Source organism: Equus quagga, chromosome 7 (genome assembly GCF_021613505.1).
Source record: "Equus quagga isolate Etosha38 chromosome 7, UCLA_HA_Equagga_1.0, whole genome shotgun sequence".
NCBI classification, from domain to species: Eukaryota; Metazoa; Chordata; class Mammalia; order Perissodactyla; family Equidae; genus Equus; species Equus quagga.
The window spans coordinates 70,925,338-70,940,035 of NC_060273.1; the positions used below are offsets into that span (position 1 = coordinate 70,925,338).

The 14,698-nt window shown below is 46.4% G+C and overlaps 1 protein-coding gene across 3 annotated transcripts in view; it reads left to right on the top strand.

Annotated features, from left to right (window-relative positions):
- The window catches only part of SH3TC2 (SH3 domain and tetratricopeptide repeats 2), a 71,240-nt gene extending 59,497 nt beyond the window's left edge, over positions 1-11,743 (top strand). For all 3 annotated transcript variants that reach the window (XM_046667312.1, XM_046667313.1, XM_046667314.1), the window contains 5 exons: positions 185-335; positions 2,402-2,524; positions 4,003-4,153; positions 6,400-6,596; positions 8,247-11,743. In XM_046667312.1, coding sequence (XP_046523268.1) covers positions 185-335; positions 2,402-2,524; positions 4,003-4,153; positions 6,400-6,596; positions 8,247-8,438 — 814 coding nt within the window. In that variant the 3' untranslated portion in view covers positions 8,439-11,743. The remainder of the gene's footprint in view (positions 1-184; positions 336-2,401; positions 2,525-4,002; positions 4,154-6,399; positions 6,597-8,246) is intronic.
- The last annotated feature ends 2,955 nt before the right edge of the window (positions 11,744-14,698 follow it).

The window sequence follows — 14,698 nt, forward strand, 5'->3', positions numbered from 1 at the left end:
GTTCTGTACTTTCTCAAGGTGACACAGCTGGTTGAGGCACAGCCGGGATTCAAATCAGGCCTGGCCTCCCTGTGTGATCTGAAACAAGGTTGTTTCCTCCCAGGGCCTTGGTTTCCTCATGTGCTAAGTGACTCCGAGCCCCCTTTGAGCCCTCACACCTAATGAGTCCATCTCCACCTCCCAGGTCCCTCAGGAGGTCCCTCACCTGCATCAAGGAAAGCCTGCGTATCTTCATTGACCTGGAGGAGAGAGACAAGGCGGCCGAGGCCTGGCTCGGGGCTGGGCGACTTCACTACCTCATGCAGGAAGATGAGCTGGTGGAGCTGTACCTGCAGGTAGGCCTCCCGCAATCTCATCTGCTCACCTGGGCCATTTGGAGAGGCAGCTGTACCCTCCAAATTGACCAGCTGGAACTAGAGAAAGGAGATGTCCTCGCCAAGTCCTTGGAGGGAGGGTCAACATGGGCTGCTGCCTGGACACAAGATGGAAATCAGGGCGATCTGGTAGGCTGAATACAGGGGGCAAAGGGCAGTCCCTGAGACCCATATACTGTACACCTGTGAGCTCTCAAAGACCATGGCGGGAGACTCACTCACCTGGCACGTCAAGTATATTCATCTTTCCAAAGCTTGACACACACCTTGACTTCAGGGTTTTGCTGCAACTAGAGGTGAGGTTGATGCATGCAGGGTGTTAACATTATTGTTCTCTTATGATTTTTTTGTTTGCATACCTTTAATGTCTGAGATATGGCAGAGTGTATTGATTAAAGGCCTGGGCTTTGAAGAGAGACAGGCCTGGAATCAAATCACAGAGCCATCGATTATGGACTGCGTGACCTTTGGCCTGCTCTATGAGCCCTCCGGGCCTCAGTTTCTTCATGGATGAACCCTATCTCTTAGGGTAAGGATTTAGGTATATCACTTGCATAGTAAATACATTTGCATAGTAAGCATTTACAAATGCTTAGGACTTAGCACGTACTGATATTATCACGGCATATAAGATTTGTTTCATCTAAAATATGTCCATTATCTTTTCTTCTTTCCCATTTCTTATTTTCTCCCTTTTTACTCCCCTTATTCTATTACTTAAATTTACGAACTCACTTCTAAAGAGACTTACTAATGGTTGTGTGACATTGATTGCATACTTCGTATGCACAGGAGACTTTGTTAAACACATCACATGCGTGATGTAGTGTAATCCTCATTACAAACATGGCAGGAGTGTCTATTGAAATTCCCATTTTCCAGATGAGGCCCGATGAGGCCGAGTGACTTGCCCAAAGTGACACAGCCAGTAAGTGGTGAAAATTGCACACTAGCAGCTTGACTTAGAGCCCTCACTCTCAGCCTTTGCTCTGACTTAGGATTTTAGAGCTGAAAGCGTTTTCAGAGAGCAGAGAATTCAGTCTTGATTCTCACTCTCCAAGAGATGGAGGCCCAGAGGGAGATGTTTGGGCTGTTCGTTGCTTGGCGGGAGAGCCTCCTGACTGCAGGATGCCATCTCACTGCCTCTCTCTCTGGGTAGCTGCATATGGATAATAACTGAGGGGACTCACCCGGCAATTCATTGGCTGGAATTGGTCCCAGGCCTACCCAACCCCACACTGCCACCTAACTTGATATTTTGCAGGGTCGTTGTGGCTGAAGTGCATCATTCTCTACCTAAGGCTTCTACCTTAGGTCCTGTAGCTGTGCTGCAGATGCTGTGGGACATTCTCCCCTCCTCAACTTCCTCATCACATTTTGTTGAGATGCAATATGAAACAGCTGGCTTGAGAAAAAGAGGTCACTGGGGCCAGGAGAAGGGTGTCAGGCTGGCAGACTAACATTTGTTTGCTGCTAACTACTGATGCAATCTTGGAGACGTTCCTTGTTCTTCCTGAGCCTTGGTGTCTGCATCTGCAAAGTGTAGGTGTTGGATGACGTCACTGGTCGCCAAACTTCAGTTGTTTACACATCAAGTTCATGGTTTTGCCATATTCGTGTGCCTTCTGTACTGTTATTTGCTTCTTTTTTTTTGAGTCAACTTCATGTCAACTTAGCTTTTTACACTAAACGTGCTATCTGAAATCACAGGTTTTCATGTATTATTAATCATTTTCCCTAAACACCTTAAAATAAATACTTAACTATTAAAACATAAACGTTTGTCTGTGTACTGTTAAAAATCATTTCTAAGGCCACCAAAGTAATCTCTCACACCACGATGGGGAAATGCAGGACTATAGAATCTCGAAGTCTTCCTACCAGCCCTCCGAGAGTGGAGGACAATTCAGGATTCGGGGCACTTAAGCAGAGGGTTGAGCTAGGTGGTCAGATCTCACTGCCGCCTGTCCTGTGGACGTTTGGAAGTCCTTCTCTCCGCCTTTGACAGCCATCTCTGTCCCACTCAGGCAGCCATCCAGAAAGCCCTGAAGTCAGAGGAGCCCTCCCTGGCTCTCAAACTCTATGAAGAAGCAGGTGACGTGTTCTTCAACGGGACCCGCCACAGGCATCGCGCAGTGGAGTATTATCGAGTAAGTCCTGGGCTGTGCAGCGTGCCCAGCCAGGCCCTGGCACAAACGTGAGCAGGGCCACATGGCTGGGGCCCCCTTCCCCTCTCTTGCTGGTATTTCCTTTTCTTCCCTTCCCCATCCAGTGCCCACATGCTCTCCCTCTCTTCAATCTAGCAGGCCCTTAAAGAAGGAGCTGATAAACTCTGTTATTCTCTCCTTCCTGGGAGAAAACACCATAATAATTACATCTCTTGGGTACATGGTACTTTACAATTTGTAGAACACTTCTACATTTACCAGACTATTTCCATGTACCACTGGTGATGTGGTGGGAGATGACTGGTCCCAGGATGAGCACTTTTGTTTTACTATTTATTAAATATGCATTAAAATATATTTTGAAAAATTAAAAATGTGTAACACCAGCTCATCAAATCCATGATTTCATGAATATTATTGCAAAGATGAGGCAAGATAATAAAAGAGAGTTGATTTAAGAAATAATACTAATTAAGTAAATGTCCAGGTGTTAAATATCATAATTGTTGTTCATTGCTGACTCAAGTTTGGGAAACCTCATTATCTTATTTGATCCTAAAATCTCACTTATCCAGATATTCATTCATTTGCTTGTTCAGTGGTTTATTCAGCTTCAGACATTTATCAAGGACGCAATATGGCCAGGCACTGAGGTGGGGGTTGGGAGAGCAAGAAGCACATCCCTGACTTCTGAGGTACTCACTTTCATACGCGTTTCATAGATGAGAAAACCCAGGATCAGAGAAATGATGAAACTGCCTGAAATTTTATCGTAATAAAGACAATAGAAATAAGCATTTATTGGGCACTCTCAGACATTATGTCCACGCTCTATATATGTACTTGATAGATTAGCACTGGGGTGCTGAGGGCGCACATAGCTGGGAGGGGTAACTCCCCACATGACCTTGAGAAAAGTTATCTTCCCTTTCCTGCTCTCAGTTTCCCCAGTTTTAGGAGGTCTGATGACCTCTAGTTGTTCCACCTCTAAGATCTGGGCAGAGACTCCAAGAGCAAGGGCCAGGAGAGTGAATTGAGCAGTCATGTAGGGAAACACTGCAGATCCCCTTGGTTTTTCTTTTCTTTTCTTTTTTTTTTTTGGTGAGGAAGATTGGCCCTGAGCTAACATCTGTTGCCAGTCTTTGTCTTTTTGCTTGAGGAAGATTGTCCCTGAGCTAACATGTGTGCCAATCTTCCTCTATTTTGTATGTGGGATGCCAACATAGCATGGCCTGACAAGTGATGTGTAGGTCGGCACCCAGGATTGAATCCATGAACCCAGGCTGCTGAGGTGGAGCAAATGAACTTAACCACTGTGCTATGGGGCAGGCCCCTCGATCCTCTTGGTTTTAATCACTGCCATCCCCTCAGCCCCTGCCAGTGGAGAGGAAGCCTCATAGAGTATGGTATGTAGTGTGGATCCTGAGCTAGACTAAGGTTCTTTGTGCCTCTGTTCTCAGGCTGGGGCTGTTCCTTTAGCAAGGAGGATGAAGGCGGTGAGAAGCGAGCTCCGGATTTTCAACAAGCTGACAGAGCTGCAGATCAGCCTGGAAGGCTATGAGAAGGCTTTAGAATTTGCCACCCTGGCGGCCAGACTCAGCACAGTCACAGGTAGGTGGTCTTAACTGTCTGGCTCGTTGGCTGGAAGGGGTGAACACCCTCCTAGAAGGGACGACAAGGCAGTGATGGCATCGGCTGTGCAGTTAGACTGCCTGGGCTCAAACCCTGGGTCCAACAGTCAGGGGGACGTTAATTAAGCAAGCTGCTTACTGTCTGTAAGCCTCACGTTTGTCATCAGCCAATCAGGATTAACCACAGCGCCCACCTCATGCCATTGGAAGACCAATGATTACCCAGGCAAACCCGCAGCGCAGCGCTTGGTCCATAAGTCCGTGATAAGTGTTACCTGTGCCACACTAATTATTAGATTACAGTTGGTATTATTCCAGAGTACAGGGCAAATGGTATTTTATCCTATGGACAGGCAATGCCCCTCCCCGCCACCGTGAAAGCACTGTGCCCTACATTTTTAACTGGTTGATTATTAGTCAAAAGCACATTTTCTCCACGGGATTGAAATGTAAATGAATGTCAGATTCCCATTAATTCACTACATAGCTGAAATAGCTTGCATTTGCCACAAAAGCTAGTGGGAAACAATATGACATTAAAACAGAAAAAAGGCAGAGTGAAAAATGATTTTAAAAACCCACACAAAACCTCATCTAAAATGTTGATGCTTGAGGAAAAGCAGGTTTGATTAGAGGAGCCTTGATTAGATGTAGGGGAAATGGAGGCTTTGGTGACGCTCTAGAAGGGACTTCTGGGCATTCTCAGTGGCATGAGAAGTGGCTGGTACTGGACTTTATTGTGTCTAATTGCACTTCAGAGCACTCCCTCTCCTTTTCCTACCTTTTTCTTTATGGCAGAAAACCTTATCTGAGCGACTGTGCGCTAATCTCAGGAAAGGCCTTGAGGGCCCCAGACGACTCCCTCGGAGGTGGACTCTCTCCTTCCCAGGGCAAAGGCTGAAATGAGGCTGTGTCCACCCTTCATCCACTTCCCTGTGACTGGATTTTTCCATAGCAGAGAATTTTCTCTCCCTTGGATCTTCTAATTTTGGCTTTTGTTTCTTTGAAACTTACAAGTGATGTTTTTAGATTGCATCAAACAGCTACCTTGCAAATATTCCAAAAGCAAAACTGGAAGCATTTGTTCTCTTTAGAAGGCCACTTTCTAGTAAAGGAGTTAGCTATTGAAACAACAAACCCACCAAAAACCAAAACAAGAGGCCATAGACCCATTAGAAACCCAGGTTCTAAAGCATGGGCTAAAAGTGGCTGGGTCTCTGTAGCTATCTGAGACTGTGAGCTGGGAAGGGAGCAGAGGGTGCCTGCTGCTGATGGCAGCCTCAGAGAACTCTCTGAGGAGAGAGACCCTTAGGCAAGGAAGACAGTTGTCATACTTTGTTTACAGTTTTTCATTTCTAGGAATTTTTGGCTACTCCATCAAGCTAGTCTTCTCACCATGTCCCATCACAGGGATTTTCCAGAATCCCAAGTTACAGTGACCTCTGCAATATGGAGAAAGCTTTCTTTAGGAATGATCCCAGAACACCTTGCCCAGCACACATCCTCCGGTTAGTCACTCTCACAGAGCCCTGCATCTTCTTTTGTAGCACTTACCACAACTGTGTCAACCCTAAAAATAAAACAGCTAGCTATTTTATCAACAAAAGGAGTTTATTTGGGAATAGCCAAAGAATTGCAATTTGGGATATGCATGCTGTAGAGATCTATAGGCAAATCCAACAAATGAGGGAGAGGAACATTATTTTATAGAGAAAAAGGAGGAAATTGGGAGGAGTTGTTTTGCACGAAAGTCCGTTGGAGAAAAGCAAGAGTTTAGGGCGGCGGTGATTTCTCATTGGCTGAATCGCTCGTGTAGTTGATTTCTGTTGGGATGCAATGTACCTTTCTTCCAGTAATGAATGATTCTTTCCCGTTGAGACTTCTGTGGGGGTCTGTAATTGACCTCCAGTGGTCCTGCATGGGATCTCCCCCTTCTGGCATCCTGACTCCGATTGAAATGAGGCTTCCCTTTATTAGTGATCACAGGGGCTTTTGTGAAAGGGGATTTCACATTTTGCTTTTAGTTGTGGAATTCTTTAGGGAACGTCTGTATCCTGTGAGTCCATCAGCCTTACGAGGGAAGGACTTCTTCTGCTTTGTTCCCTGTGTCCCGAGCTTGGTCCCTGACACCTAGCAGACCTTCTAAAAATTGTTCAGAATGAGTGAGTGAGTGAATGATGCAAAGTGTTGGCTGCAAGATATTTCTCTCAGTCTTCCATTTCCTAGGAGATCAGAGGCAGGAGCTGGTGGCCTTTCACCGTCTGGCTACTGTGTACTATTCCCTGCACATGTACGAGATGGCTGAGGACTGCTACCTGAAGACTCTGTCCCTCTGTCCACCTTGGCTGCAGAGTCCCAAGGAAGCCTTGTACTATGCCAAGGTGTATTATCGCCTGGGCCGACTCACCTTCTACCAGCTGAAGGTAAGAGCCAGGCTTCCCAAGTCACGTGAGAGTTACCATCCAAGCATACTCTCCCCTGACCCTGAGCCTTCAGGGTAGAGTTGAGAGGGCCCAGATGGGGATTCTCCTCTCAGAAGGTGGGGAGTGGCTCCAGTGGGGATGCTTAGCCCCATTGGAGACCTCAAAGGGGCTCCCATCTCTGCTGAAAAGACAGATCATACCTCCTCTTTCTCCTTGCCCTGCTATGATTTCTGTGGCCACTTTATCTATCAGGTACTAGGGGCACATTGCCTAGTGCCTGTGAGCTCCTCAAGGGCCTCTGAAAATAGATGAGACCCGAAACAATACATTTTTGAGGCCCCCAAAACAAAAGAACTATAAGCTCTAAAATGAAACTCAAACTTAATGCTTAACTCTGTCTACAAAACGTTATAGATTAACCAGTAAATTGCAACTCACTTCTTATAAAGTTATATAAAACTATATTTAGGAGAAATCTGTGACTATGTCTGAGATAACGAGGTGTGGGGTCTTTGAATGTAAGCATGCCTTGGTCCTAAGAAGGCATTAGCCTTGATTTTTCTGTTCACTCTGCTGGAGTTGAATCCAGAACTTCTTATTTTTCTAGCCACTTCTAGAACTAGGCTAGTGGTCTGAAATTCTGACAGAATTCTGGCCCTTGAGCCGTGTCCCTGGGCATTGACTTCCCCTTCCCAGAGGCCCCTGTCTGCTCCAGCACAACTCTTAATCTCTTAATGCAGTGGCTTCTGAGTCACGCTTGTGTTTGTTCCCCAGGGGACCCTCAGGGCAGTTCTACTGTCCTTTTCTTATTTGCCAGAGTTGTTTCTGGCCTGAATTAATTATTGATTTAGGAGGGTTAATGGGAACCAGACATCCCTTTTTGAGTTTCACCCAAAAAAGCGTTTGTTCCTCATCCCTACATGTAGTGAAGGACTCCCAGCCATCTCGCCTCTGTCCCACTGCTCCCAGGAAGTGGGTCAGGGGCAAAGTGTGTGTGATCTGATTGCATCAACCAAGGGCTGTAAGGATTGCAAGAGGAAGAGCTCAGCTCAAATTAGCTTAAGCAAAGAAGACAATTTATTGGCTCAAGTAACTGGAAAACTCAAGTGTAACTTGAGTTTCAGGTAGCTCTGAACGCTAGTACTCAAATGTCGTCATGGATTGTTCTAAATGCTGGTACTCAAATGTTGTCATGGATTCCCCCACCTTTCTTTATATCTCTTGTCTCTGTATGTTTCCACTTCTCTCTGTTTCTTGGCCTCCTTCCCCTCCAGCTATTGGCAGGCTCAAACCCACATCTAAAAGGGTAAGGGAACGTTTTCTCTGCTATGTCACACTGGAAGGTTCTGGGGAGTGACTGGGATAGGTCAGCTTGAGTCACTTATCCATCCCTGCAGCACTATGCCCAGGGTGATGCTGCTTCACAATTGTCTGAGCCTGGGTAAGGTGCCACCCCTGTGCCTGGGGAGGATGGCCACTGGGGTTAGCCATGTCATGGGACTACAGTGGAGTGGGGAGCAGCTCCCCCAGGGAACTAGGATGTGGGGGTGGGAAAGCTACAGTTCTCAGAGTTCCCAGCACTGCCTCCCAGCTTCTCCTGGAAATGTCTGCTAATGCTGTCTCTTCTTTGCTCCCATGCCTTGGGGTTAGGATGCCCATGATGCCACTGATTACTTCTGGCTGGCCCTGGCAGCAGCGGTCCTGTTGGGTGATGAGAAGCTGCAGGACACCATTAGAAGCAGGCTGGACAACATCTGCCAGAGCCCCCTGTGGCACAGCAGCCCCTCTGGGCGCTCCTCAGAGCGGGCACGCTGGCTGAGTGGCGGGGGGCTGGCCCTCTGAAGAGAGCTGTCCTATCTCTGACCATGCTGTGACCAGAAGCTGCCTCCTCACCCTAGACTCCTAGACACTGTTCTGGAAGGTCCGCAACATCACCTGGCCCAGCCCTCTCATCTTGCAGTGGGAAGAGCACAATCCAGAGGGAGAGGGACTCATTCCAGGCCACACAAGGAGTGCACGATGGAGCAGGGATGAGAAGTCCTGGCTTTGTGTCTAAAGCCTTTCCTGTGGCCTTTCCACACATACAGACTCTGAAATGCACTTTCTCAACATGCAATTCTAGAGAAAATGAGAAACCTTGCCCCTGGAAGACCTGTCTCCTTCCCCCAGTGAGGAAATCAGGCAGGCACTGGAGAGAAGGCAAGGGGACTGCACTTTGCTCTCTTCACTGACTTTGCTCAGGGAAAGACCCCTCCCCCCACCAGCAGAGAAATTGGTAGTTTCTTTCTTCTCTCTCTTCAGCCAGGACCAAAGGAGGTGCCACTCCTCTACATCATGAGGACTGGCAGGCAGGAATTCACCATGCTCTTAGCTCAAAAGACACAGCCTCAGAATAGCCAGCTGGAACGCCCAGGCTGTGAGGTCTGACATGGATTTGGGATTCACTGTCTCCATCCTGCTGCGAGGCTCTGTCCCCCCATAACCTTCCAGAAACCCCAGGGAAGCTTCCCAAGGGCCAAGGCATAAAAATTGGGCACTAAGAAAATTATGGCGTAAATTACATGTGCATAGTGTGTATTATTAAATATTACCCATTTACATTTATATACTCATTTGCTCCCTTTAGAATAGGGAGAGATGAGACGGGAGACTTGAAGGATGGGTTACATATTACCAAGATGTCATATTGATTTCAGAGTAGCTCCCTGACAAAGCATTTCTATTAGTTATCTATCATTCCAGAACACATGTAGTGGTTTGAAACATTTATTATCACACAGTTTCTGCAGGAAGGCAAGAATCCAGGTGGGACTTAGCTGGGTCCTCTGGCTGAAAGGCTATGATCAAGGTGTCAGCTATGGCTGTGGTCTCCTCAAGCTCAGCTAGGGGAGGACCTGCTTCCAAACTCACCCAAATTGTTGTTGGTGGGAGTCACTTCCCTGCTCTGGACCAGAGACTGCCCACAGGTCCTCGCCATGTGGGCTTCTCCATCCGGCAGCTCACAACATGGTGGCCTGCTTCATCGGAGCGAGCAAGTGAGAAGAAGAAGAGTGAGTGAGAGAAGGAGGTCACTGTCTTCTCATCTCACCTAACGGAAGGGACATCCGATTAGTTTTGCCTATTCAGTTTGTTATAAGTGAGTCGCTAGGTCCAGCCCACACAAGGAGGTGGGGAATCGTTGGGGACCATTTCAGCAGCTGCCTACCACCGTATCTATCTGAGTTCTTGGATAATGGAATCCAGGATTTTCTAAGGCAGTGAACTCACAGCATGGTCCACTGACTGGGCCAGCAGCATCAGCATCACCTGTGAGGTTGTTTGAAAGGCAAATTCTGGTGCCCACCTAAGACCTCTGAATCAGTCTCCGGAGCCTAAGAGCCCCAGCTTTAACCTGCTCTCCAGGTGACTATAATGCACAGGAAAGCACGAGAGGAGCTGCTCTGGAAGCACGGTTCTCAGAGAGGATGCGAAAGACCCCTCTAGGAAGCTTGCTGAAAATGAACTTTCTGGTTCCTACCCCAATAATTCTGACTCAGTAGGTCTGGGAGATGTCCCATGAATGTGGATTTTTAACGAGCATCTAAGTGATCCTGATGCAGGTGTTCACCCTTGCTCTGAAATGTGGGAACATCCCAGAAGATCTAGCCACAGGGCTCGCCACCTCATGCCCCGCAGCTCAGATTTTAATTTCTAGCTTCTTGGGCCACTGAACAGTTGGTGGTGTGGTGAAGTGGGAAGGGAGTGGTAATTGAGTCAACATTGCATCTTCTAGTCACCGAGCTTGTCTAGACATCAGTACATCTTGTTTTCTCTCAGGAGCTTGGTTGGTTGTCAAAACGCTCTCTACTCTAGAGAGTGGTCTTCTCTAGGAAGGAAAGGAAGTGACCTAATCCACCACTATGTCAAATAGATGTGGTTTTGCTCCTACCACAAACCATAAAATTCCCGAGGGTGGAGCGATGTTGTGGATGAGCCTGACCTCCCACGCAGAGTCCCTTCAACAACATTCCCGGGAGATGGACAAGGGCACATGCGTTCCAGAACGGTTACGCATCTTGTGTTTGAAGATGGCTTGCTCTACCCTGGAACCCAAGCGGTGACCCATTCCCCAGTTGACTGGGGTTCAGACCCTCTCCCTTTTCCCGCTGACCTATTGCTCTCCTCTGGCCAGATGCCAGTTTCTGTCGCTCTGATGGTGTGGTTCCCATAACTGCAGCAAGCTTTTGGTATTGGCTGGTGGGTGGAGATACAGAGGGATGTTACTGTACTAAATGTAACTTAATGTGTATTTTAATGTTGCATTAAGATTTTTCTCCTCCCTAGCAGCTACATCTTGCCATTGGCTCACATTGAGCTTATGATCATGAAATATCTTCTCACATGAGCTTCTGGTTGGCCAGGTCTTTCTCAATTGCTACAAAGATACATATAAATAAATAAATATTTAAATAAATATGTATATTTAAGTGAAGGGCTTTATATCTACTCATTTTACGTTTCATTGGGAATTTTGGTTAAAATTTTCTGATTCTGTACATTTTGGTTCACCTATAAATCTGGTAAATTTGCCTCTAAACCGGCTCAGTTATAAAAATGTTCAGCGCATTTCCAAAGATAAGGGTAGGGCTATTTTTTTTTTAATGAGAAAAACATTGTGCTCTGTCATTGCAATCACTACAGTCTTTATGCAAATTGCTCTGCTAAAATAGTCTTTAAAAGTGCTTAAAAATCCCATTTTAAGAATGTGGTTAACTATTCCCTTTGGATCGTGTTGGTGCTATTTTTTCATGAGCCACAGAGAGTGAAGTGGCAATTGGATCTGGTCTTTATGTCAGCAGGTTTTATTATACATATAGAGTAGTCAAGGTGAATTAGTTACCCTCTTTACCGTAATCCTGCCCCCAAGCTTGCGTGACCTCCTGGCGCCTAGAATCTGATCTAAATAAAGAACAGGGAGGGAATTACAACATCGTGGAAAACCCTGGGACATGTTTCCTCAGCTTTTAGGTGCTTACTTCCCTCTCCAATATTGTGAATGCTCTGAAATCCAATATCGCCTTTATCTTTTTCTTATTTGCTTTTCTGTTATTTTAAGGTGTCTTTATATCGCGTCTCTGTGTGCATATGTGCATGTGTGTTTGCTTGTGCTTTGTAAGTAAAATGTGACTTTTGGACAGAAGTTTATCTGGGGAAGGGAGAATATAGGAGTGGAGGGTTTCAGAATGCAGTGGGGGGAACGGATCACCAGGGGGTTGGGAAACCTGGATTTTGATCTTGAATTTGATATTAAATTGCAATGTGATCTTGTGCAAGTCACTTAACCTCTAACCCTCAGATCTCTGATCTCTAATATAAAAGTGTGATCGCTTCTGGGTTCTTTTCCAGCAGTGTGATTTCCATACTGTATGGGCTGGAAGAGAAATTCGTATCTGAGAGATGAAATCATATATTTTTACGGTCCAATTTTATTTTCCTCTTTTTACAGGTGAGTAAACTGAGAAAGAGAAGAGTAATTTTCTCCCAGTCACATGGGTAGTTAGTGGCAAAGACAGCAGTGCCCTGGGTCTCATGACTTAGCTGCACTAATGACAGGGTTTCTCTCGTTCAGGGTGACCTTCACTGTTGTGTGCATGTCATACAAACGCATGTGGATATACATGCATTTTTCACCACTTGCACCACCTGAACAGCCACTTACCAAACTTTTCTAAATTGATTTACTTCCTTTACTCATATAAATTAATTTTATAAAGGATGACTAGTCTATGTAGAAGAGAAACTTGTATTGCTTTCCATAAATAGGATTTCATCAACAAAAGCAAACACAATGAAAACAAAATGATGTGCTAAATTCAGGATAGATTCCGTTGCCTACTTCAGGTGCCTAGCCTAGGCTTCATCGGTCGTTATTTGAAAAGAGAGAGGTTAACAAGCGGCAGGGAGTGTTGAAGACAAACTAACACCTTTTTTCTTGAGCAATCAGAGAAACGGAGAAAGGCACGCAGAGGACTCACCTCCCCACAATGAGAGTCAGTGCTATTTAATGCCATGTCTCGGTGTGCAAGTCCCATTTCAGGGAAGTAGGGCTTCAGTTGTATGAGAGGGAGAGGGCAAACGCTATAATATGAACATGGTTCAGGATGAGAAGCACTGTGATGGGAGCTAATTACAGGGTGCTATGGGGACTCAGAAGAGGGGACTTAACCCAGGCATGGGAGCAAGGGCTTCAGGGAGGGCTTCCTGGAGGAAGTGACGTCTAAGTGAGAGAGGAATTTACTTAATTCTAACTGCAGGCCAAGGGGTGTGGAATTGACAGACAGGGCATGTGTCAAGCAAAGATGCAGAGTAGAGAGGGCCTGGTGTTTTCTGAGAACAGCAACGAGTTCAGCAAAGCTGGAGCAGAATCAAGGGGGTAGGGAGTGGAGGGCAGAGAAGAGACTGGAGAGGGGAGCTGGAGACAGACCTTGAGGGCTTCGGTCTTCACCCTGAGGGCGAGGGGGAGCCATGGAAATTTATAAGAAGGAGAGAGAGACAACGTCAGATTTGTGCTTTGGAAGGATGCTTCTGGAAGCAGCATGAGAATAGATCACAGGGCAGCAGGAGGGAAGGTGGGAGACCTTTAGGACCTGGGTACCACAACGACACACTGCAGTCTTTACTTGGCTTTCACGTTTCCCCACCGAAGTCCTTTTAGTGATCCAGGATCCCGCCAGGGTACCACATCACATGTAGTTGTCACATTTCGCTAGTAATCTCTGGTCTGTGACAGTTTCTCAGTCTTTCCTTGTTTTTTTATGACTTTGACCATTTTGACCTCCTTCCCTTTTTTTTTCTTTTTTTTTCATAAGGAAGATTCACCCTGAGCTAACATTTATTGCCAATCTTTCTCTCTCTCTCTTTTTTTTTTTGCTTGAGGAAGATTAGCCCTGAGCTAACATTCATTGCCAATCCTCCTCCACTTTGTGTACAGGATGCCTCCACAGTATGGCTGGTGAGTGGAATAGGTCCACGCCTGGGATCCGAACCTACGAACTTGGGCTGCAGAAGCAGAGCACGTGGAACTTTTAACCACAGCCACAGCCCCGACTTCCCTCCCTTTTGATAATTCTCCTACTGAGATGTGTGAACAACAGGAAGGGAGGAAGGAGAAATTCAAGGGGCTGGGCCCTGCACTTCCCCAGGCAATAGTCCTGAGTTGGGGTAAGGGAATCAGGCATACCTGGGTTAGAATCTGTCTCCTACTGGCTGTGTGACCTTCAACAAATTCATTAACTTCTCTGAGTCCATTGCTGTCGGAATTATATCTGACAGAACACGTAAAAGTACCAAGCACACACAGTGCCCGGCACATAGTGTAAACACTAGATTATCTGATAAAGACTTGTTTACCATCTTTATTTCAGATGAGGAAGTGGCCGAAGCACATCTATCTATGGGGACAGGCCTTTGCACAAAGAAGAAAGAAGCCTATTTCAGACTCAAAACAAAGGAGGCTATTTTTAAAGGGAGTTAATCAAATGGTTTATGTTCTAAAAAATGCTTACTATGACCTCACCCATCAGTTTATTATTTTAAAGTTAAGTTAAACTCTTTCATACTAGGTTTTATCTGCCACTTTGCAATTCAATCACATTTGGTTTCTTTCTTGATATAAGCCTCGAAGTTCAGATGGGCAGTGAAACCCGGAGCATGGCTGGGAACGCTGGTCCTGCATTAGGGACATGGGTCTGAAGCCCTCTTCAGCCTCACTTTTTCCTTTGCTTGAGGCCACATGTGTGGGTGACTTGGTTTGAGCGCTCAGCTGGTGCAGGGTTCGAGGACTGAAGCAGGATTTAGATTCTTAGTAAGCAATTGGCACCTGGTTCTGGGCCCCACCTCTTAAGATGGATGTGTGTTAGCGGTGTTGCTTTCTCCCTGCCTTTACCTCTTGGTGAGACCTCTTGGGGGCGGGCCTACCTCTTGGGTGGGACAGCACATCTTTCCCGGAGTGTACCTCTCTGCTCGCCCAACCCTACTCAGTTATTTCAGAACCCGGGAGATTAGAGGATGGGCGCAGCTGGCAGTCCTGGCTCTGAGAACGGCAGTTGGTTGGCATTCCTTTG